General features: G+C 58.7%; 3 protein-coding genes across 3 annotated transcripts in view; all 3 read right to left on the reverse strand.

Moving 5' to 3' along the window:
- Nucleotides 1-306: 306 nt before the first annotated feature.
- On the reverse strand, nucleotides 307-6,860 carry LOC119102161 (uncharacterized). The gene is made up of 2 exons (XM_037225510.1): nucleotides 6,330-6,860; nucleotides 307-418 (listed from the first exon to the last, which is right to left on the reverse strand). The coding sequence occupies exons 1-2, from the start codon at nucleotides 6,719-6,721 to the stop codon at nucleotides 307-309; spliced, it is 504 nt and encodes a 167-aa protein (XP_037081405.1). The 5' UTR covers nucleotides 6,722-6,860.
- A 1,635-nt stretch (nucleotides 6,861-8,495) lies between these two features.
- Nucleotides 8,496-16,546, reverse strand: LOC119102166 (sister chromatid cohesion protein DCC1). Its single transcript, XM_037225516.1, has 9 exons — nucleotides 16,479-16,546; nucleotides 15,506-15,676; nucleotides 13,065-13,230; nucleotides 12,737-12,781; nucleotides 12,574-12,643; nucleotides 11,663-11,861; nucleotides 11,068-11,264; nucleotides 9,099-9,276; nucleotides 8,496-8,601 (listed from the first exon to the last, which is right to left on the reverse strand). Exons 1-9 carry the CDS (start codon nucleotides 16,499-16,501, stop codon nucleotides 8,496-8,498), a joined length of 1,155 nt encoding a protein of 384 aa, XP_037081411.1. The 5' UTR covers nucleotides 16,502-16,546.
- A 1,657-nt stretch (nucleotides 16,547-18,203) lies between these two features.
- The window catches only part of LOC119102167 (dedicator of cytokinesis protein 9-like), a 32,547-nt gene continuing 29,737 nt past the window's right edge, over nucleotides 18,204-21,013 (reverse strand). The window contains 3 exon segments of the mRNA XM_037225518.1: nucleotides 18,204-19,431; nucleotides 20,198-20,317; nucleotides 20,597-20,734. Of these exon segments, the coding sequence (XP_037081413.1) occupies nucleotides 19,084-19,431; nucleotides 20,198-20,317; nucleotides 20,597-20,734 (606 nt within the window). The 3' untranslated portion in view covers nucleotides 18,204-19,083.

Here is a 21,013-nt window from a genome sequence, read left to right on the forward strand (position 1 = left end):
CCCGTAGGCCCAGAAGGAACAGCCCGAGACTCGTCATCATCAGACGCCGGCTCGAATCCTAGCCATTCCAATGGGAGGATTTGGGTTGTTACACGTGCCTCAAAGCAAACGTCATCAAATCCTTCTCACCGTTCAGTAACATTCCATGACGGCCGGTTAATTGTCTGGCCGAAGCGTTGCCTACGTTCTTCACGTCAGACGTGATAGTCCGCAACTTATTCCATCCGTGATATCAACCGTTCGTCTCCATCGTTCCACACAACTACAACTTGCGAGGCTTTGTTCCCTTTCCTCCCGCCCGCCCGGTTATGACACCTCTGGCTTTGCCCCGCTCCGACCCAGCTGCACCCCTGGGCTCTGCTGAGCCCACTGGACTGACCTGATCTGGCAGTCCCCGACCTCGAGCAGAATCTGGCACCTGAAAAGGAAGCGACGTCAATCCCAGTCATCGGTCCAAAGAAGTGATGTTCTAATGCTCTGTCACTTAGGTCCCCCAACGCAACTTAAGATGCTCGGGAACGCATCAAGCCGCGTCGTTGCCCAGACCGTCGGCGCATCAGCACTGCCAGCCGGCCAGGTCAGGGGTCAGCCATCGGGCTAGCCCCGCCATTCAGCATTTTGCTGAGACCGATGTGCACTTAGGTAGAATGCCAAGAAGCACAGCCAATGTCGTAAGACGTCTCGAAGCAGGCAATACCCGACATAGCATGACGGATAGCAGCCGAGATAGTGTGGCCGCGTACTAGACTCACAGTAACGGCATTGGGGAAAGATCAAGAGACGATCAGCCTCGAAAACTTCCGACCGAAATCGGTGGATTCCGATTTCCCGGAAACATTGCTTCAGGCTTAAGCACCATTTTCGCTGTTTGTTAACGTCTTCCTATAAACCATTGAGGCCTGCTGCCTCCGCACGCCGATTATGTCAACGGTTTCCATTTAACTTTATCTTCCCATGCGACCGCCCGCGGCCGCGACAGGACGTCTTCAGTGCTTGACTGCGTGATCCGGCAAAAGGCGACCATCCCCTGGCCATCAGGCCGGCCATCTGATCTGGTCCACCAGAGGCCTTCACTTTAGCTTTACTTTGTTTTTCAAACTCCACGCTTAATAGGATACAGCCCGCTCGGCATGAGCATCATGCGTGGCCACGTCCAGGTCAAGTATTATCAGTCAGTGCAAACCAAACAGTAAAGTCGTGCGAGAAACCACGAGTTGGGTGCTCTCTCCTCCCCCCCCCCCCCCCCTCCACATACGAACTCAAAAATTGCCTTTGCTGCCCAATTTTCAGCACGACCACTCGCATCAATCGGGTAGTAGGTATCATCATACAAGTGCTTTCAAGTCAGCTCCAACCGGTCCGAAGCAAACCGAGGGATATTTCTGGCTGCTTATTTAGCCTGTGCTTTGACCAATGTTGGGACAGCATTTTCATTCGCTTTGGTTTTGGATTTCGTAATTTATTTTGGATTTTGATAACCGGTCTTGGGTTTCGATGATCGGCTTTTTATTTTATTTTTGCATTTGTTTGTGCGAAACGTTGTTTAAGAACAACTAGACTCCCTTTGCCCTAATGCCGCCATTTACGTGTGCCTACCCAAAGGGCGTACCCTAAGGACATTCTTACAGACTGGTTGCCCTAGTTATGGACACTGAATAACCTAAATCAACTGCATTGGCTGTCACGCCACGAGGGAGAGCAAACAGGGTTCTGGCTGATTTGTTCTTTGTAACCACCAAATGTCCAAAATGCCTTTAAAGCTTGCCGTGCTACTGTAAACAGCTTTCCTGATGGTAGTAAAGCACTTTTAGACCAAGTCTTCAAACTACCTTATCTTTATAGCGCACACTACGTGTAGTGTTCAGTTGCTTACTCTTTATGTGACTGCCGTGTTTTATTTGCGTGTTCCACGTTTTACGGAATGCCTTCAACTGTGCGTTATGTACCTTTGACGTGTGAACGATGCCAGTAAAGACAAAATAGACCAACATACAGGATAGTGTTTGGATGGGACGGCTTGTCGCAGCACGGCCAAACCGGAGGTGTTCTGGAGAAGTAATGCAACATATTTAAACTAGACCGAGGTCAAACGGCTTGCAAGTAAAACAATAGGGAAAGGGAACGACACAGGCTCAGACATTGGACTTCCGTCAGGACCGAGTCGCAGTAATGCAGCGCTCTGTCTACGTGCGAAGTCTGGACAACATAACCGTCCGCGTATTCGACAGATGACAGATGAACACCAAGCCGAAGCAATCCGTGCCTCCATCGGCCTGACAGGTTAGCGTTAGCTTGATGCAGACAACGGTAAATCAAAAATATGATCGCAAGAAAATATGATTAAAGTAAGTCATGAGATGTAGCCACGCAAATCCGTTGTCATGTGTTACATGCCCCACAAGCCCGCCCCGCGTGTGACCTGGCGCCGCCAGGGGGGCAGAGGGCCCGCCTGCCCGGGCCGTGGTGGTGGCGTGTGTTGCGTGCCCCACAAGCCCGTCCCGCGTGTGACCTGGCGCCCCAGGAGGACAGAGGGCCCGCTGCCCGGGCCGTGGTGCTGGCGTCGTGTGTGCGTGCCACCACGAGCCCGTCCGCGCGTGTGACCTGGCGGCCGCCAGGAGGGCAGAGAGCCCGCTGCCCGGGGCCGTGGTGCTGGAGTGTGTTCCGTGCCCGACAAGCCCGTCCCGCGTGTGACCTGTGCGCCGGCCAGGAGGACAGAGGGCCCCTGCCCGGGCCGTGTGTGCTGGCGGGTGTTCCGTGCCCCACAAGCCCGTCCCGCGTATTGCCAGGCACTGTCAGCGGGACAGAGGGCCCGCTGCCCGGGCCGTGGTAGCGGGGCCAGCACCGCCGGAGCGTGCTCTTTCTACAGCGCAGCTCTTCTCCTGAATCGGATGAACCCATATTGTTGATGCGCGAAGCTCGCTGGAGGAACGGAAAAGACGAAAACAATGTGCGCTATCATTCACGAGTGCATATTCCCCGGGGGTCCGTTCACTAACACACGAGTGACGGAACATGGTACATAGTGCTGTCTACACTATATGGGCAGCAATGAGCTTTAGACACTCTTGCCACGGTGGAGCTCTATTACTTCATCGATTCCGATTCGAGAATTAGGGCCAGTGGCCAAATCGGTATTCATAGGCGGATGGCCAGCGATGTTCGATATCATCATTGTCCATTCTACGATCTGGCGGAGCTACGCCCTTGATAATTTTACATGAGATGCCTTCGTCACGCATACGGATTGTACCAAAATAATGACATCCTAGTAAAGATACTGAAGCCCACGACGCAGAACACACTTGGGCACGCAATGCGCCACCAGACGGCACCAGAACCGGTAGCTCACGATTGGGCCGCACCCGGGACACCAGCCCGACACTGGTGTCGCCCACATGAGGGACACTCAGATGTGGCAATGAGGCTGAGTTCATCAGCAGAGGACACCAGAACCGGTGGCTCATGATTGGGCAGCATCCAGGACACCAGCCCAACACTGGTGTCGCCCACATGAGGGACACTCAGCTGTGGCAATGAGGCTGAGTTCATCAGAAGAGGGCAGCAGAGCCGGCAGATCATGATTGGGCAGCACCCGGGACACCAGCCCAACACTGGTGTTGCCCGCATGAGGGACACTCAGCCGTGGCAATGAGGCCGAGTTCAGGAGCTTGTGGTAGAATGGCAGTCGCAGAGTCGCCAATCAACGGCCCTCAGCGGCCAGCCCTCCCCACCGCGGCCTTCCACCGGCGGGCGGGCCCGCTTCGCCTCGTCGAGCTGCCGCACCGGCCCGGGACGAGCTTCGCTGTCTCTACAGAGCCACGCCAGGGCTCGCCTCTAACCGGCGGCGTTCCCCCGTTCATTGTCCTCTGTGGGACAATGAACACATTGTCTTGCAGTGTTGTCTTAAGCTGCCACTTGCTTTTGGCTTTATGCCCGTTTTAATCACCTCACAACGTGTTACGCCGTTGATGCCTTCAGATGTCTCTAGGATGGTTCGTTTCTTTTACTGCCAAGGTGTCAGGCCACCCAGTTAGAGTGTTCAGAAGTTTACAATGACTCTTAAAAATGTCCACTAAGGCTGTTGTGCCGGTGTGTGAGAACAATGCCACTGATGCAGCCTTAAGAAGTGCTGGGCCTTCTCTGCGTCGCATGCTACATATAGCCGAACATCGCGCCCAGAACGGCGCCAACGTCCCAGCACCCGTACACTTACTGCGGCTGTGTTGTCTGCGCGTTACCATCAGTCGCCTCCAGGGAGCTGGATCGGACTGTGGAGGGTACCTCCAGGGACCTGGTCGCCGCCCGTTCTTGTGCAGCCCCACTGGCAGTCAAGGGCAGGCCGTCCCAGTCCATCGGGCGTACCATGGAGCGGAGTCGCACACCGCCGTCCGCCTCCACCAAGGCCTCGGGGGCCCGCCGGCCGGCCCAGCCGCCGCCCACCGCCAGCATGTCCGGCAGCGTCTCCAGCAGGCGGCTGCGCTGCCTCTGCATTCGCTCCTGAGCCGGCCGCAGCAGCGCCCGGCGGTCCTCGCGCAGCAGAAAGTGGCTCCGGTAGGCGGCGCCTGGTTCGCCGGCCGGCCGCGGCGCGCCGCCACCGGCGCTGTCCAGCACGCTGAGCGAGCGCGGGACCGAGCTGGAGCGGCGCAGCACACCGGCCGGCGCGCGCGGTTCGTCCAGCTGACGCTCGAAATTGGTGAGCGGAGCGCTGACCGGCTCGGCCGGGGGCAGGTCGAGGGAGAAGCGGGCGCTATTTAGGCACGCGCGACGCACCAGGCTGTTGTGGCTTCGGCCGTCCACGCTGACCGGCCGCGGCGGGCGGCCCCGCTCCACCGCCCTCCGCGACCTCCGACCCTCCATCGGGGTCACTGGCTGCGCACGGCCGGCGTCCGCAGAAGACCACGCCGACCGAGAGATCACTACGAGCACTCAGCGGCGCCGTCCGCTCGCGTGCTAACCCGCGGCCGGCAAGCACCCTCCGGACCGAGTTCACGATCGATTTTCGGCACAGATGGCAGCTCGGCGTCGGCCCGGTCGGCGCTCTGCCACCGTCGGGTGACCTCACCACACTGTGGCCGCGCCACCGCGACCGCTGGGGCGCGGCCGGACGGCGCAGCATTCTATCGGCCGGAGCTGGGCATCCGGTCTGCCCTCCCCCGCGTCCTGTTGTCGGCCGCAGCCGAGCGGCCGCCGCCGGCTCGGACCGACTCTGCCGACAGCGCGCGGAGGGCGGCCACCGGGAGATGCGGCGAGAGCCCCAGAGCGTGCGCCAGCCGTCCGGTGTCCGTTAGCAGGTTTGGCACTGCTCGGGCCTTTGAAGTGGTCAAGCGTTACGATAAAATCGAGTGTTATGCTGAGCTCCGTATGTCGTGTGCGTTTAGCAGCTGAAAGGCATTTGCATTTAATTGTGCATCTTCCTGCGTTGCCATCATAAGGCGCTCCAAATAATTGTCTTCACGCTAAGCTTTTTTAAAGTAAATTGATTACAAGTATTTTGCATGGGTGGTTTTGGGTAAGGAGAAAATGTTAAGCATAGTTTGTAACGTGTTCCCCGAACGTCACCACCCAGGTTGCGCCGTCCTGTCCAACGGATAATTTTGCTTTCACTCTTTCGCCAGACAGGAATGCGGGGCTTTTAGGAGCCGCACAATGCTGCAGTATAACAGACCCGAGCCTGCGTTGACCCTCGTTGGCCAGTTGCCAGCCGACCTTTCCATTTCAGTCGGGTCAAACAATGCACCAGCTCTGCTCTAGGACTCGCACTCTGGGACACTGGGTTGCGAGTCCAGCAGCTTTCCTCTACGCCGCGGAGAAACCGCATCTTTGCATTGCATTGAGCTGACGGAAATTACGTTATACCTTAAGAAAAATCATGAATTATACATGACATAAATAGCTACATTGCATACGACGCCAGAACAACGTTGTGTTTTCCCGTAGATTATAACGTAAAAGGCATCATCGCTCGCGATGAATGTGTCGTGCCGTACTATGCCGTACTATGGATGTTTGATGTTGCGATGCATACGTAGACTCGGAATACGTGTTATTGTCCTAACCATTCGTATTGCCCCTTGCACCGTTGCATATAATGTTCCAAATCAAATTGTACATATTGTTCCTAAGATAATGTCTCGTGTAATGTTTCTAAATCTAACACGGATGTATTACCATACAGAATGTCTCCCACCTGGCGCTGCATGGTATCTCTGACCTGCCTGAGTACCGCGCATATCTTGCTTGGCGCAGTGCCGATGGTCTGTACCGTCTCGTCTCGTGATAAGGACTTCAGGACATGACGACAGCTTGGATACATGGGACGGCCTTCTCACCTGGCGCAGCGCAGACAGTTGATGTGCAGACGGACCCCATGCACGACCACGAAGCCGGTGTTGCACGTGCTCCTGGCGCAGAGGAAGCAGGCCAGCGTCTCGCCGCCCTTCGCCGCCTTCCTCGGCTTCAGCGAGCGGTACACCTTCTGGTGCCAGGTGGCGGCGGCGGCGACGGCGTTGGCCGCTCTGCGGGGCGCAGGCTCGAGCTCGTCCGAGCGCAGGTCCACCACGTTGCGAGCCAGGCTCGCCAGGCTGGTGGCCAGTCGAGCGCTGCGGTTCGGCCGGCGGTGCAGGCTCAGCAGCGAGGTGGAGAGCAGCGGCCGGCGACCGCGGCTGGCCGGCCGCTGGTCCACCTCCTCGCGCGGGAGGCTGGAGGCCTTCCACATGATCATGGACCGTCAGCCGGGCCGACCCGGTTTGTTTGACGCACGGCGCCAGCCACGCCAGCTCCGTTCAATCGCACAATGCTGCTACACGTACGCAAGGACGCGGCTCGCGTCTTCGCCACGTCGTCCGCCGGGTCCACGCGTCCGGCGCGGCAACGCCGATCTGCTAAACATCTCCAGTGCCCCTCCGCCGTGCCTCCGGCGCCCCCACTGCGCAGCTCCCTCAGTCGTCCGTCACGGCCACTCTCGGGCCGGCGCAGGTGGTGCCGCACCTGCCTGTCCGTCAACAGCGGCGGCGGCGGCCGGCGCGCGCCCGCGCCAGCCGGCGGCGCCGCCCTGGCCCGCGGCCCGGGCGCTGGCGGCGCCGCTGCCCGTGCCCGCCTGACCCTGAACGACAGCGTGTCCCGACAAACTGACTCAGCGTCAGCTGCTACAGGCGCGAGGTGCGACCGCTCCCTCTTGCTTCACCATGCGCGAGCACTCAACGCCGGCATGCTCGGGGTCCCCGGCCAAACGTGGCGCAACAGCGGGAAGAATCGCGAAAGCGCAGCGCCTTTACAACCCGTGCTGTCCGAACCCCGGCTGATGACGCCTACATGTGTCGTACCTTCGATGAAGCGTTAGTGGATGAGCCTCAGTATGTCAGTGCTTTGTTGTCGTTTGAAGCTGACACCGTTCCGCGGAAGTCCATCACGACATGCCACGACGTAAACACCACACATCACACGCAGCTAGTCGTTTATTTGTTCCCAAGGATCACATGCAGCAGCTGACGTTTCACACGCCTCGCTACATCTTTGAGCATTAATGCCAAACGCAAAAAGAATGAGGGCCGAACAAACTCCAACAACATCGTTGTGGACATCATCAAGTTCATCAAAATGTCGACAAATGTCTCCTAGTATCCTACAAAGAGCGTCTACGCTCCAAATAACGAGCCTCCGTCCACTGAGGTCAGAGCTGATTGAACGCACACACTGCAGGCAGCCGACATCTCAGTGACGGCAGGCTCTGACTGATGCTAGAGAGCGCTGCTCACCAGCGAGGCGACGGCCGACCACGGCGCACAGGGCCTCGGCGCCACAACCTCCCCGACCAGCAGCTCCACAAGTGGCGGCCGTGTCCGACACGGCCGCACACCCAGCGCTGGCGTCTGGCTGAGCTCCAGCCCAGACGCTGACGACGGAACTCCAAACCCGACACCGGCGTCTCACACAGATCCACATCACGCACTAACGGGGGAGCTTCACAACTGACACCGGCGTCTGACTGAGCACCAGCCCAGATGCTGACGACGGAACTCAGCACCTGACGCCGGTGTCTCACACAGATCCACATCACGCACTAACGAGGGAGCTTCACACCTGACACCGGCGTCTGACACTGCTCCACACCCGACACTGACGACGGAGCCCCTCGCCTCACACCGGCGTCTGACACAGCTCCACACCAGACACCGACGACGGAGCGCAAGCCGGCAGGGCCCGCCGACCGGTCGCCGGCGGCCGTGCCGTGCCGTAGCACCGCCCGGCGCCGACCGCCACACAGCGCCGACCGCATCACAGCGATGGTCCCCCGGCGCCCCGTCCGGCCGGAGCCACCCGCGCCGCTCCACAGCGGCCGCCACCGGCTACGGCCCGGCGCGGTCCGACAGACCCGCGGCGGTACGCTAGACAGACTCGGTCCGCTGGCTGGTCCGGCGCCGCCGGCCGGCCAGGGCGGTAGGCCGCGCACGGGGAGCAGTGCCAGTGACAGCCCCCTGCCCGTCGGCCAAGCGGTGTCAGTGGCCGTGCTTGGGGCCGTACATCTTGACGCCGCGTCGCGCCGTCATGCGGCAGTGCTTGGCCAGCAGCGAGCCCAGCTTCAGAGTGGGCGACGTCAGGTCCCTGGAACACCGGCCCACGCCAGACGGCCCGCGTCAGCCAGCCACGCCGCGCTCCAGTCGCAGCCACGCCGCGCCCCAGTCGCAGCCACACACGGCCACGGCAAGTCACGTATAACCGGGCGGTCTGCGCGGCGGTCCGTTACAGTTCAGAACCGGCCCAGGATAGACTTGGTATCTGGATAACCAGGACAGCGTATTTAAGCATTTGAATGACAGGCCACGGTGTTGTTACGGACTACTACAACGCTCTACATGCTGGGTCCATTTCAACGTTACCGGTCGCACAAGCATAACAAGTTAAAACCTTTTACTCCAGAATAACCTCCAGCAGAAAATCAACATGGTACCTAGGTACAACAAATCGTTATTCCACTTCAAACAGCAATTTTTATAATCTGGCCGATGCCCTTCATGAAGAGAAGCATCGATCACTTTTTTCATCGCCCTGGCGTTTCCGACCACGGCGGCAGAGGCCCTCAGCCAGAGGGCGACACTCACTCGACATAAGGCAGCAGCTCGTCGCCGGTCCACAGCTGTTTGATCGCGAACAGGGCCTGGAAGCGGCCGGCCGCCTCCTCCGGCAGGTCGGTCGCCTGCAGCCGCACCACTAGCTCGGGGCTGACCTCTCTGTTGACCACGGCCAGACCCCGCAGCTGCTCCAGGTCGGTGGTCACTCCTGCAGCAGCGCGTCAGGCCGCCGTCAGGGCTCAACAGCGTCCAACACGACCGCTCGTGCTAGTTCGCCGCTAATAAAATCGAGTTACCTCCCCATTATCAATCGGTTGTGCGGGTTCGAACCACTTTAACATTGGCATCAGCATGAACACGCGTCGCCATATGGTAGTGTGTGCTGACCAAACATACTCGACGAGAATCTGAAGTTGATAACGCGGACACCGCATGGCACGCCGACAAAGCCGCGCGCTGGCAGCTGTAATCCCCAGAGCGTAACTAGCCGGACCGCAGCCATAATCCCCAGAGCGTACCCAGCCCGACCGCAACCATAATCCCCAGAGCGTACCCAGCCCGACCGCAGCCATAATCCCCAGAGCGTAACTAGCCGGCCCGCAGCCATAATCCCTAGAGCATACCCAGCCCGACCGCAGCCATAATCCCCAGAGCGTAACTAGCCCGACCGCAGCCATAATCCCCAGAGCGTACCCAGCCCGACCGCAACCATAATCCCCAGAGCGTACCCAGCCCGACCGCAGCCATAATCCCCAGAGCGTAACTGGCCCGACCGCAGCCATAATCCCCAGAGCGTAACTAGCCCGACCGCAGCCATAATCCCCAGAGCGTACCCAGCCCGGCCGCAACCATAATCCCCAGAGCGTACCCAGCCCGACCACAGCCATAATCCCCAGAGCGTACCCGGCCCGACCGCAGCCATAATCCCCAGAGCGCACCCAGCCCGACCACAGCCATAATCCCCAGAGCGTACCCAGCCCGACCACAGCCATAATCCCCAGAGCGTACCCAGCCCGACCGCAGCCATAATCCCCAGAGCGTACCCAGCCCGACCACAGCCATAATCCCCAGAGCGTACCCAGCCCGACCACAGCCATAATCCCCAGAGCGTACCCAGCCCGACCACAGCCATAATCCCCAGAGCGTACCCAGCCCGACCACAGCCATAATCCCCAGAGCGCACCCAGCCCGACCGCAGCCATAATCCCCAGAGCGTACCCAGCCCGACCGCAGCCATAATCCCCAGAGCGTACCCAGCCCGACCACAGCCATAATCCCCAGAGCGTAACTAGCCCGACCACAGCCATAATCCCCAGAGCGTACCCAGCCCGACCACAGCCATAATCCCCAGAGCGTACCCAGCCCGACCACAGCCATAATCTCCAGAGCGTACCCAGCCCGACCACAGCCATAATCCCCAGAGCGTAACTAGCCCGACCGCAGCCATAATCCCCAGAGCGTACCCAGCCCGACCACAGCCATAATCCCCAGAGCGTACCCAGCCCGACCACAGCCATAATCCCCAGAGCGTACCCAGCCCGACCGCAGCCATGATCCCCACAGCATACCCAACCAGACCGCGAACAAGACGCCCTTATAAATCAGCTCGAGAGCGCCCAAATAACCGGCCAGGAACTGTCTTCAATGCATCTGAGAACGCGAGTGCTATGCGTGGCGGCAGACCACTTTCAGATCCCGCCACAAGACGCCACTACCGAACATTCCCCGTTTGGTTGGAATCCATTGTGGCTGAGTCCTCATACCCAGACCAGACCGAGCCCGTCTCGGCGTGCCCCCAGGGGGGCAGGCGACCGAGATGATTCGCCCTCGGGCACGCTCTGGCGTCGGGAAGGGGTGTAGTCCCGCCTGTTCACCCGACTCACCCTCGGGCGCGCTGTGGCGTCGGGAAGGGGTGTAGTCCCACCTGTTCACCCGACTCACCCTCGGGCACACTCTGAAGTCAGGGGGCGGTGTAGTCCTGACTGTTCACCCTACTCACCCTCGGGCACGCTCTGCCGCCAGGAGGCGGTGAAGTCGGCCAGGTTGAACGTCTTCATGGTGTGCAGAAGCAGCCGGGCGAACAGCCGGGCCACCTCGTCCTCGTGGAGTGTGAACAGCTGCTCACCTGGCAGGCGGCGACAGGCGGCACCGTGTTTGACGACACTGGTACAGTGTTCCCCGGGCCGACAGCAGTATCTGACGTGTCAGCCGATACTCAGACACCGACGGCATACCGCGCGACGCACGGCGGAGTGTAAGGCAGCTGTGCACACACCGCAGGCTGCAGCAGCGACGGCAGAGAACAGGCTGCTACAGCGTGCCTAACGGAGCCGGAAAAAAGGTGCCAACACGCCGCCAACTGAGTTTATCTGAGGGCGCTAGCGTCGCTATATGCTACGTTTCTCGATGGACAGTTCCGCACGTTAGAGCGACTTAGACGTGAGCATCGGCAGCTGGGGCAACGCTTTCGAGCGAGATAAAAGCTGTTGGGCAGCGCTCAAACGTCCCCAAACTGGCTCAGTCCTCGAGTCCAGGTCAGGTCAGGCCAGGGCAGGTCAGGTCAGGTCAGAGCAGGGGCTGGCTGCGCACCTGGCTGCTCCGCCGGCTCGGTGACGGGCCGCAGGTAGCGGTCGAAGCAGGCGGTCACCACGGCCTCCGGCTCCAGCTCTGAGAGCGTCTCCAGCGTCGGCGGCCGCCGCACCGCGTCGGCCGACCACGAGTTCTCGTCGATGAACTTCATGACCAGGCTGAACACGTGGAACTCGTACTCGCACTCCAGCTGTCGGTACTGGCCTGTGACGTCACACGCGCCGGTCAGACGCGGTCGGATGGTCAGAGGCAGCTGGATGGTCAGATACAAGAACAGTTAAGACAGCCCCTGTACGTGACGCTGGGGTGTGTCGTCACACAAGTCCGAGGCAGGCCGACAGTTTTTGGAACATGCATAATACACCACAGGAAACCACCCAGGCCTGGTCGAATTAAAGGGCGACTCAGAATGGCGAACAATCATTGTGACTGCCGAAGGGGGGGGGGGGGGGAGATACTTCATAGACATCCACGTGCTGATCACGTCTGCGTAGCGTTTCCAGACTGTGTTCAATATGCACAGCAATATGTATAAAACATGCAGTTTACATGAACTTACTGAAAAAAATCAATGAAAGCAATCTTGGAACACCGATCAGATGCCACCTACAGATCACCTCTTCAGTAGTCAAAACCACGTGATGTCTCGTCATTGAACTACGTTCTCAAGCCAGCTAAACTCACAGAGGGGATGTGCGCCAAAATCCGCCTTTGTGTCGATACGTATGCAGACAGGCGCGACAAAACCGGCGTGCGATGGCTTGGTGCATGGTATCGGACGAGACGACGACCACATCTATCTTGACCTAGGACCGCATCGGTTTGCTGCAAAAGCAGCATTGTCCCCTCTGACCGCAGCACCGAGACCGGAGTGGAGTGGAGCGTGTCGAGCCGGCCGCGCGGCCGCCGGGCGTACCGTCCATCAGCAGGGCGTGGCATTGCCGGAGCGCCGCCTCCAGCTCGGCGTCGCTGGCCTGGACCGTGTGCGCCAGCTGCGCGGCCGTGAAGCCGCGGCCCGGCTGCAGCCGGCCGGCGTACGGCTCGGCCGCCAGCAGCCGCCGCAGCCGCCGCAGCCGCGCGCGACACTCGCGCAGCTCCAGGTACGTGCCGAACGTGCCCTGCACCTGTCGGGGGGCGGGCAGACTCAGGACGCCGCCCGCCACCGCGGCTCCCGTCAGCAGGCGAGGCGCCAGCGGTGGGTGCGGTGCACGTATACCAGGCGTCAAACGTCGACGTTTGCGGTCGGCCTTGATAACCACATTGACGTAACAGGCCGTTGAGGTGGCGCGTTCCACTCATCTACTGACAATGTATCAAGTCCCACCTGTTCGCCCATCACACCTGTCGGACCGCCATTTCCGGCCTGCTGGTCCGTGATGGCGGCCATGATGAGCGGCCATGTCCCACCTGCCGGTCGGTGACGTGTCGCGGCTGGTCGGCGGCCACCTCCTCCGGCCAGCTGAGCGTGTCCAGCAGCAGCAGCGCGTTGGACGTCTCGGCCTCCCGCACCTCGTACGTCCGCTGGCCGGTGCAGATGACGGCCGCGTCCGACGGCTCGCCGCGGATCACCAGACTGACGGAGTGGGGCCAGCACACAGGGTACAGACAGGCCGGAGCAGAGGCTCGGTACACAGGGTACAGACGGGCCGTAGCAGGGGGCCGGTACACAGGGTACAGACTGATGGAGCGGCGCCGGCACACAGAGTGCAGACTGAGGGAGCGGCGCTGGCACACAGGGTACAGACTGATGGAGTGGTGCCGCCACACAGGGTACAGACTGACAGAGCAGCGCCGGTACACAGAGTGTAGACTGATGGAGCGGAGCCAGCACACAGAGTGCAGACTGATGGAGCGGCGCCGGCAAACAGAGTGCAGACTGATGGAGCAGCGCCAGCACAGAGTGCAGACTGATGGAGCGGCGCCAGCACACAGAGTGCAGACTGATGGAGCAGCGCCAGCACACAGAGTGTAGACTGATGGAGCAGCGCCAGCACACAGAGTGTAGACTGATGGAGCGGCGCCGGCACACAGAGTGCAGACTGATGGAGCGGCGCCAGCACACAGAGTGCAGACTGATGGAGTGGCGCCGGCACACAGAGTGCAGACTGATGGAGCGGCGCTGGCACACAGGGTACAGACTGATGGAGTGGTGCCGCCACACAGGGTACAGACTGACAGAGCAGCGCCGGTACACAGAGTGTAGACTGATGGAGCGGAGCCAGCACACAGAGTGCAGACTGATGGAGCGGCGCCGGCAAACAGAGTGCAGACTGATGGAGCAGCGCCAGCACAGAGTGCAGACTGATGGAGCGGCGCCAGCACACAGAGTGCAGACTGATGGAGCAGCGCCAGCACACAGAGTGTAGACTGATGGAGCAGCGCCAGCACACAGAGTGTAGACTGATGGAGCGGCGCCGGCACACAGAGTGCAGACTGATGGAGCGGCGCCAGCACACAGAGTGCAGACTGATGGAGTGGCGCCGGCACACAGAGTGCAGACTGATGGAGCGGCGCCAGCACACAGAGTGTAGACTGATGGAGTGGCGCCGGCACACAGCGTGCAGACTGATGGAGTGGCGCCGGCACACAGGGTATGGATGGGCTGGAGCAGAGGGCCAGCACACAGGGTACAAACTGATGTAGCGGCTCTGCCACACAGGGTACGGACTGATGGAGCAGTGCCGACACACACACACAGCCTGCACACTGATGGAGCGGCACTGGCACGCAGGGTACAGACTGATGGAGCGCCGCCGGCACACGGTGTAAAGCTGATGGAATGGTGCCACCACACAGGGTACAGATGGGTTGGAGCAGAGGGCCAGAACACAAGGTACAAACTGATGTAGCAGCTCTGGCACACAATGTAGACTGATGGAGCGGCGCTGGCACACAGGGTACAGACTGATGGAGCGGCGCCAGCACACAGGGTACAAACTGATGGTGTGGCTCTGACACACAGGGTGATCTCTGGCATACAGGGTGATCTCTACAGGGTACAGATAAGCAGGAGCAGGGGCTGGCTGGCACACAGGGTACAGACTGACTGAGCTGCACCAGCACACAGGGTACAGACTGATGGAACAGCACCAGAACACAGTACAGACTGATGGAGCAGCACCAGCACACAAGATACAGACTGATGGAACAGCACCCGCACACAAGGTACAGACTGATGGAGTGGTGCCACCACACAGGGTACAGACAGACAGGAGCAGGGGGCTGGCACACAGGATACAGACAGGCAGGGGCAGGGGGGTGGCACACAAGGTATAGATGAGCCAGAGTAGAGGGCCAGCACACAAGGTACAGACAGGCATGAGCGGGGAGCTGGCACACAAAGTACAGATGAGCTGGAGTAGAGGGCCAGCACACAGCATACAGATGGGCAGGAGCAGGGGGCTGGCACACAGGGTATGGATGGGTCAGAGCTGGGGCTGGCACACATGATGGACATGTGCCAGAGCAGAGCTCAGGCCATGGAGAAGAGATAGGCTGAAGTGCCGGCTGGCCCCCAGGGTGGACCAGGGCCCAGGCAGGCTCACAGGATAGGTGGGCCAAAGGAACTCCCCAAAAATCATCATGAGATGCAAGCTGGCTGGAGGTCCATACAGCTCCTGACATTATTTCCATGCAGAGTCCTCCCCTGATGGTATTGCATTATCTGGCCACATCATGGACCCTACACTTATGGTTGCATATGGTCAGATTGCATAGCATGCTTGAGGTTAGGTGCCAAAAAAAACAATGTATTCAATGAAGAAGATTTCACCTCACCAGCTGGCTTATGCCACAATAACAGTGAAGCTGTGGTGTGGTTGGCATGATTCACACAAATCACCACTCACCTGCCTCCTTGTACAACATGTTCCAAGATGTGGTTGTCAGCTTCAACCAATGTCATCTGTGATGCATTTGAAAGGCAGCCCTTAGCAAAATACAGGGTCTGTGCCTTGGGCAAAAGTTCTGCAACTTGCAGCTTTGCCTTCTCAGCAATGATGTCAACATTCTGAATTGACCTAGAAAAGATAGCATGCACAACATTTAGAACAACATATTATCAAAGGTGTCTTATGTGAAGTGAGATAAATAAATGCAATTTTGTTACTAAAGACATGTTTTCCAAACATAAAGACAGTATTGAGCTCAGCCCACATGTCATGCACAGCTGGTAACTTTATATTCAACCCACCATCCAGCCAGGTGAAGATAGATATATGTTGCACTTATCAATGCAGCATGCTATGAAACAGGTGCCTGCATTAAGTTGACCATTTCTAGCAGGTTGCCATGCTAATTATCATGTTTATGGATGGGCCACACAGATACCCAGCTTGGTGAAATGAATCCCAGGCCAATAGCTGGCTTTATAAATTGCATTCAGCCACCTGACTATATGAAGTGATAATGAATGCCACAAAATAAATTATTTCAGGGCCGATCATATTTTGCGGGACCAGACTTGCTCAACAATATTCACATGTTTATCAATACCAACAGAACCTTTAATCAAATGTATTACTGCATTGCACAATGTGGTATTAATTGAAAAATTTACATGGATCAAGAAAATCTAGAGCCAAGCCTGAACAGCTGTATTTGAGACCAATTTTAGATTTCTAGATATTGCACAAGCATAGTTTTAGACCGAACAACACACAAGGTAACACAACTATTGGCCATTTCCCAATTTTTTACTGACACCAATAAGACATGCAATACCATTAACCAGATACCTGACACAAGAGGAAGATAGTGATATTTGTTTTCAGATCACAAGTGTCTAAGCCATCACATCCCAACCTGTACAAGAGCACAAACCTGGATCCAAGGCAATCCTGCATCCTGCTGCTATGTTGAAGCAAATGATCCGAAGGTATATAAATGACACGCTAAACCTGCCTTCAAAGGTTAGGTACGTCCGCGTCTTGTTGTGGATTCACACCCACGCCGCCTTCCCTAATGGTCTTGAACTGTCAGTGAGTAGGGCCAGGAGCCCTCGCTAGGAGCCTGCCGCTCATCATTAAAGAATATCGTGCGCCATGACTGAAACTAGCGCGGCATTTTGCCAGCGAGATCTCAAAATTGCGCGAAGTCGGCCAGCCTAATCGTCTGCCTGAGCTCAGAAAATGCAACTTTTACGGAAGCTGTTAAGTTTAGGACCATGCTAGCTCGTGAGCAGTAATGCGACCAGTAGCTCAACGCTAAAACACATCCAAACACGGCCCAGTCATGTATCCACCGTACTTGTTGCTATTATATTAGGCTCACCCGTTCAGCGTGCCGTGGTACTCTCGATTGCTCAGGGGTCGTTCACATTGGTCTCGGGTTCGGAGGACCATGCGCTGTTACGGGGGGGGGGGGGGGGGGGCATGCAAGGTAAATTACCGAGGCACTCGATGCTTGAAATTATCTACAATAGCTTAGGGTTCTTTTCATTTGACCTCATTTGCGAGGACACTATTCTCTTTTCGGGGATTTTTCCGTTAACCTGCCCGGGCACCCATGATCGTACAGGAGTCCGCCACATTGGCCCTGGACGCTTCCCATCTGCTCGGAGGGTTCTATGCTATTGTCGGGAGCACTGTACCTTCATCTTTCAAGGCGCCTTTGATCGATCAGGAGCACTGATGCATGTGCACTGGCCTTGGCAGTTCTTCCCGTTTGCTCGGATATTTCTGCTTAAAACTGCCAGGGAATTCCCAGTCGTTCAGGGGCGCACCACTTTGGTCCTAAATTATTCTGGCTTGCTCGGAAGACCCTACACTGTTAACGGGAGCCTCTTTGGGGACCTACTATTGCAACCGCGATCACTGGGTCACTCACGAGATGTCGTCTCCTCGCCTTGGGTGTTCCCATTTCATCAGACCTAAAATCGGCTGTTGACAGGGACCTAAATGTTACGCGGCTGGAGCACTCTTGCTTGCTCCAGGGCCCTCATTGGTTTTGGGTTCTGCTGGTGAAATCAAGGAGGCCTGTTAGCGGAAGCCCCACGTGTACTTGTGAGCGTCAGCGCAGCACAGAGCAACAGCTGGGTATGCTCTGATGCAATTGTACATGCACATGCCTAAAAGACTTGCTGGCCGATGTCGCTTCCGTTGGCTATTGAATTTTTGACACTGATTTAATTGTACACTACTCTCTTAACACATTGCGAATGCTGGGGCGTTTTGCACTTCCTCATTACAGTCAAATCAAAAACTCTGCATTAGTCATAAGCCATCAGCTTCAGCTGATCACATAGACTAGCCTCGCCGCCGGAAACCGGTTATCATAAGCAGCACGCCCACCTGAGTTTCGTACATCCAGCTCAATAAGGTGCCAAAAGAACTTAATGTTTTTATGACATAATTCCTAACCCAGGTGAGTAGTTTCCGCCCAGCGCAACCAGAGCGCAACCACGAGAAACGGGGTAAAAAATGTGAACGTAATTTATGGATGGCACTTGGTGCAGCCTCCTGCCTCGTGGCTGCAGATCTGGGGGACCATAACTAGTGTGCCACCAACCAACTCCACTCCATTTCCAAGTCCTCGACAAACACTGAGTCCCTCCTGCCGCTGTATTCCGTTGGGCGGCGGCGGCGCGTGCCACCAGGGGCCCACACTCCACGGACAGGGGGTGGGGCGCCTGACGACAGCAGGCGGCCCGCCGGAGCGCTCCGTCCACGAGCTGCGTCGGCTGGGTGTGGTACCCCGATACGGCGCATCACATCACCGGAACGTGGCCAGTCCGTTAAGTAAAAGCCAAAAGGGGCCCGCGGTAACAAGAAACACGAGACTGAATGAGTTACCGAGTTAAATAGTGTCACCATGGTAGACTAAAATAAATACGCAAATGGCAGATACATTACACCATCACTCTCATCAAAGTTACATACACCAGCGAATTATTGGGCAAAGAGCCCTGGTGAAATGGATGCTATAAGCCATTATCACAAAACCGCACGCATAGACGAACAGGCACATGCGCTTGCTGACCAACAATTGCACGATTATTTCTGGCACCAGTTCGCAAAACGCAACAAGAGCAAGGACAAGCACAAGACCGTAGCTCTTTGCCGAAAGTAACGGCAGGCACACAGGAAGCGCATCCCTTCGAGCGGGGGGGGGGGGGGCGTGCGTTGTCAACAGTGCGTCGCCTCTCTCAGCGGGTGACAGCACAGGCCGCCAGCCCGCCCGGCGACCGCCCCAACACCACACTTAGCGGCCCACTGGCGCCCGGAACTGGAGCCGCGGCTGACGCCGAGTTGCGCCGAGCCGAGCCGAGCCGAGCCGAGCCCGAAGCTGCTGCTCCCACGGAGCTGGCGCTGACACCGAAGTCGCCGAGTCGAGACGAAGCTGGAGCTGAGATACGCTGCTGGGGCTGGAGCTGGCACGACGTCGAAGCTGAGGCTGAGTCGGAGCTGGAGCTGGAGCTGAGCTGAGCTCAGACCGAGCTGGAGCCGGTCATGCTGCTCAGCAGGAAGAGGCCGCTGAGATGCTGCGAGTGCCGCGCCAGCTCCGTCTTGACCGGGAAGCTCTCGCCGACGATGAGCCCGAGCGCGGCCACCAGGTCCTGGAAGCCGGCCTCTAGCGAGCCATGGTAGTCGGCCTGGTCGTCGGCCCGCAGCTGCGCGTTCAGTGACAGCGCCCGCTGGCACGCGTCCACGAACTCGCGGAACGCCTGCTTCAGCTGGTACAGCTTGTCGCCCGGGAAGGAGGCGCGCACGCTCTCCTCGAGGAAGGCGGACGCGTACGCCAGTGGGCCGGCGTTCACCTGGACGCTCACGCTGCCCTGAGGGCGACACGGGCACACACAGTCACTGACACGCTGCCCTGGGGGCGACACGGGCACACAGTCACTGATGCGCTGTCCTGGAGGCACGCGCAGTCACCGACCCGCCGCCCTAGGGGCGACACGGGCGCACACAGCCACCGACACGCTGCCCTGGGGGCGACACGGGCACACAGTCACCGATGCGCTGTCCTGGAGGCACGCGCAGTCACCGACCCGCCGCCCTAGGGGCGACACGGGCGCACACAGCCACCGATACGCTGACCTGGGGGTGACACGGGCACACACAGCCACCGTAGCGATGCCCTAGGCGACACGGACACATACAGTCGCAGACGCACTGTCCTGAAGGCCACATGGGCACGCACAGTCACCGGCACGATGCTACGCACGCACGCGCGCGCTGCCCACCAGTCATCCAGTGTGAAAACCGACAGCTGACGCTGCCTCGGCGGCAACACGGCTGCCAGGGGCCGACTGTTCGGAGTGATAGTCACCACTCTCCTGCCGACGGGCTACGGACCAGTGATTATCCGAATATCGCCAAACACTGGCAACACTGATTGCCATCGGTCGCCAGCTGGCTGAACTGAAATGCAGCGTTAGTAAGCCATCGCAGACCGGCCAACAGCACGGCGGCCACAAACGCAAGTACCCAATGGCAACTCCAAGCCGGCTGCCTGTAAGAGGGGCTGTCATCGGGACACCATGGTCAGCAGCGGCGGGCCTGCCAGCTGACGACCGGGCCGGCGCCGCCCTGCCTCACCTGCAGCCGCAGCTGTAGCTTCTTGACGTCGGTCGGCTGGCGCTCCACCACCTCGACCAGCTCCCTGGACCGCCGCGTCATCTCGTCTATGGCCACCTCGATCGGCGACAGCTCGTACTCCTGCCGCGCGCGCCCGCCACAGGTCAGCAGCGCACGAGGGTCGGTCGGCGTGGCCGGACGCGACACGGCGGCCGGGATCACCGGCCACCGCCGCTCAGCAGCGGCCGCTGCTCTATCGACAGGCGTCGACACTGACGCCCGTGCCCCGCCGTTGCTACCCGCCTAGTCCGCATGCGTCCACACACCAGTCAACACACCACAATGTGCTGTATTTCTGCGAGACGCGACGGCTCCCAGGCCCAGCTGTGCATCAGACTGACGGAGTCACCGCACACACACCTGGCGCCGGATGACCGGTATCCGCGTCCGCACGTAGGGGAAGCAGTAGTCGGTGGTGAGCACAGTGCGCCGGCGCCACTGCTGTTCCACGGGGCCGCGTGGACCGCCGCCGCGCGTGAACGGCGTCTCGTACATGAACTGAAACGGCCACACTCGAGTCTGTAGATGCAACTGAACGCAGCAGTCGTCTTCCACGAGCGAGGCGTCCACTGCACTGTCCAGCGACGCACAGCCGTTCTGATTTGATGGGACGGGTTTGCAGAACAGAGTGGAATGGGAACGGGTTTGGATCCGACACACTTTCACTTGAGACTTGAGCCCGTTTGATTTCGACGTTTGAAGTGTTCATATGCTGGTTATATAGCAGTGCAAGACGTGAAACGAGGACAAGATCTCTATCCTAGAGCACGCCTCAAA

Source organism: Pollicipes pollicipes, unplaced genomic scaffold, assembly GCF_011947565.3.
Source record: "Pollicipes pollicipes isolate AB1234 unplaced genomic scaffold, Ppol_2.1 Scaffold_56;HRSCAF=61_pilon_pilon_pilon, whole genome shotgun sequence".
Classification (NCBI taxonomy): Eukaryota; Metazoa; Arthropoda; class Thecostraca; order Pollicipedomorpha; family Pollicipedidae; genus Pollicipes; species Pollicipes pollicipes.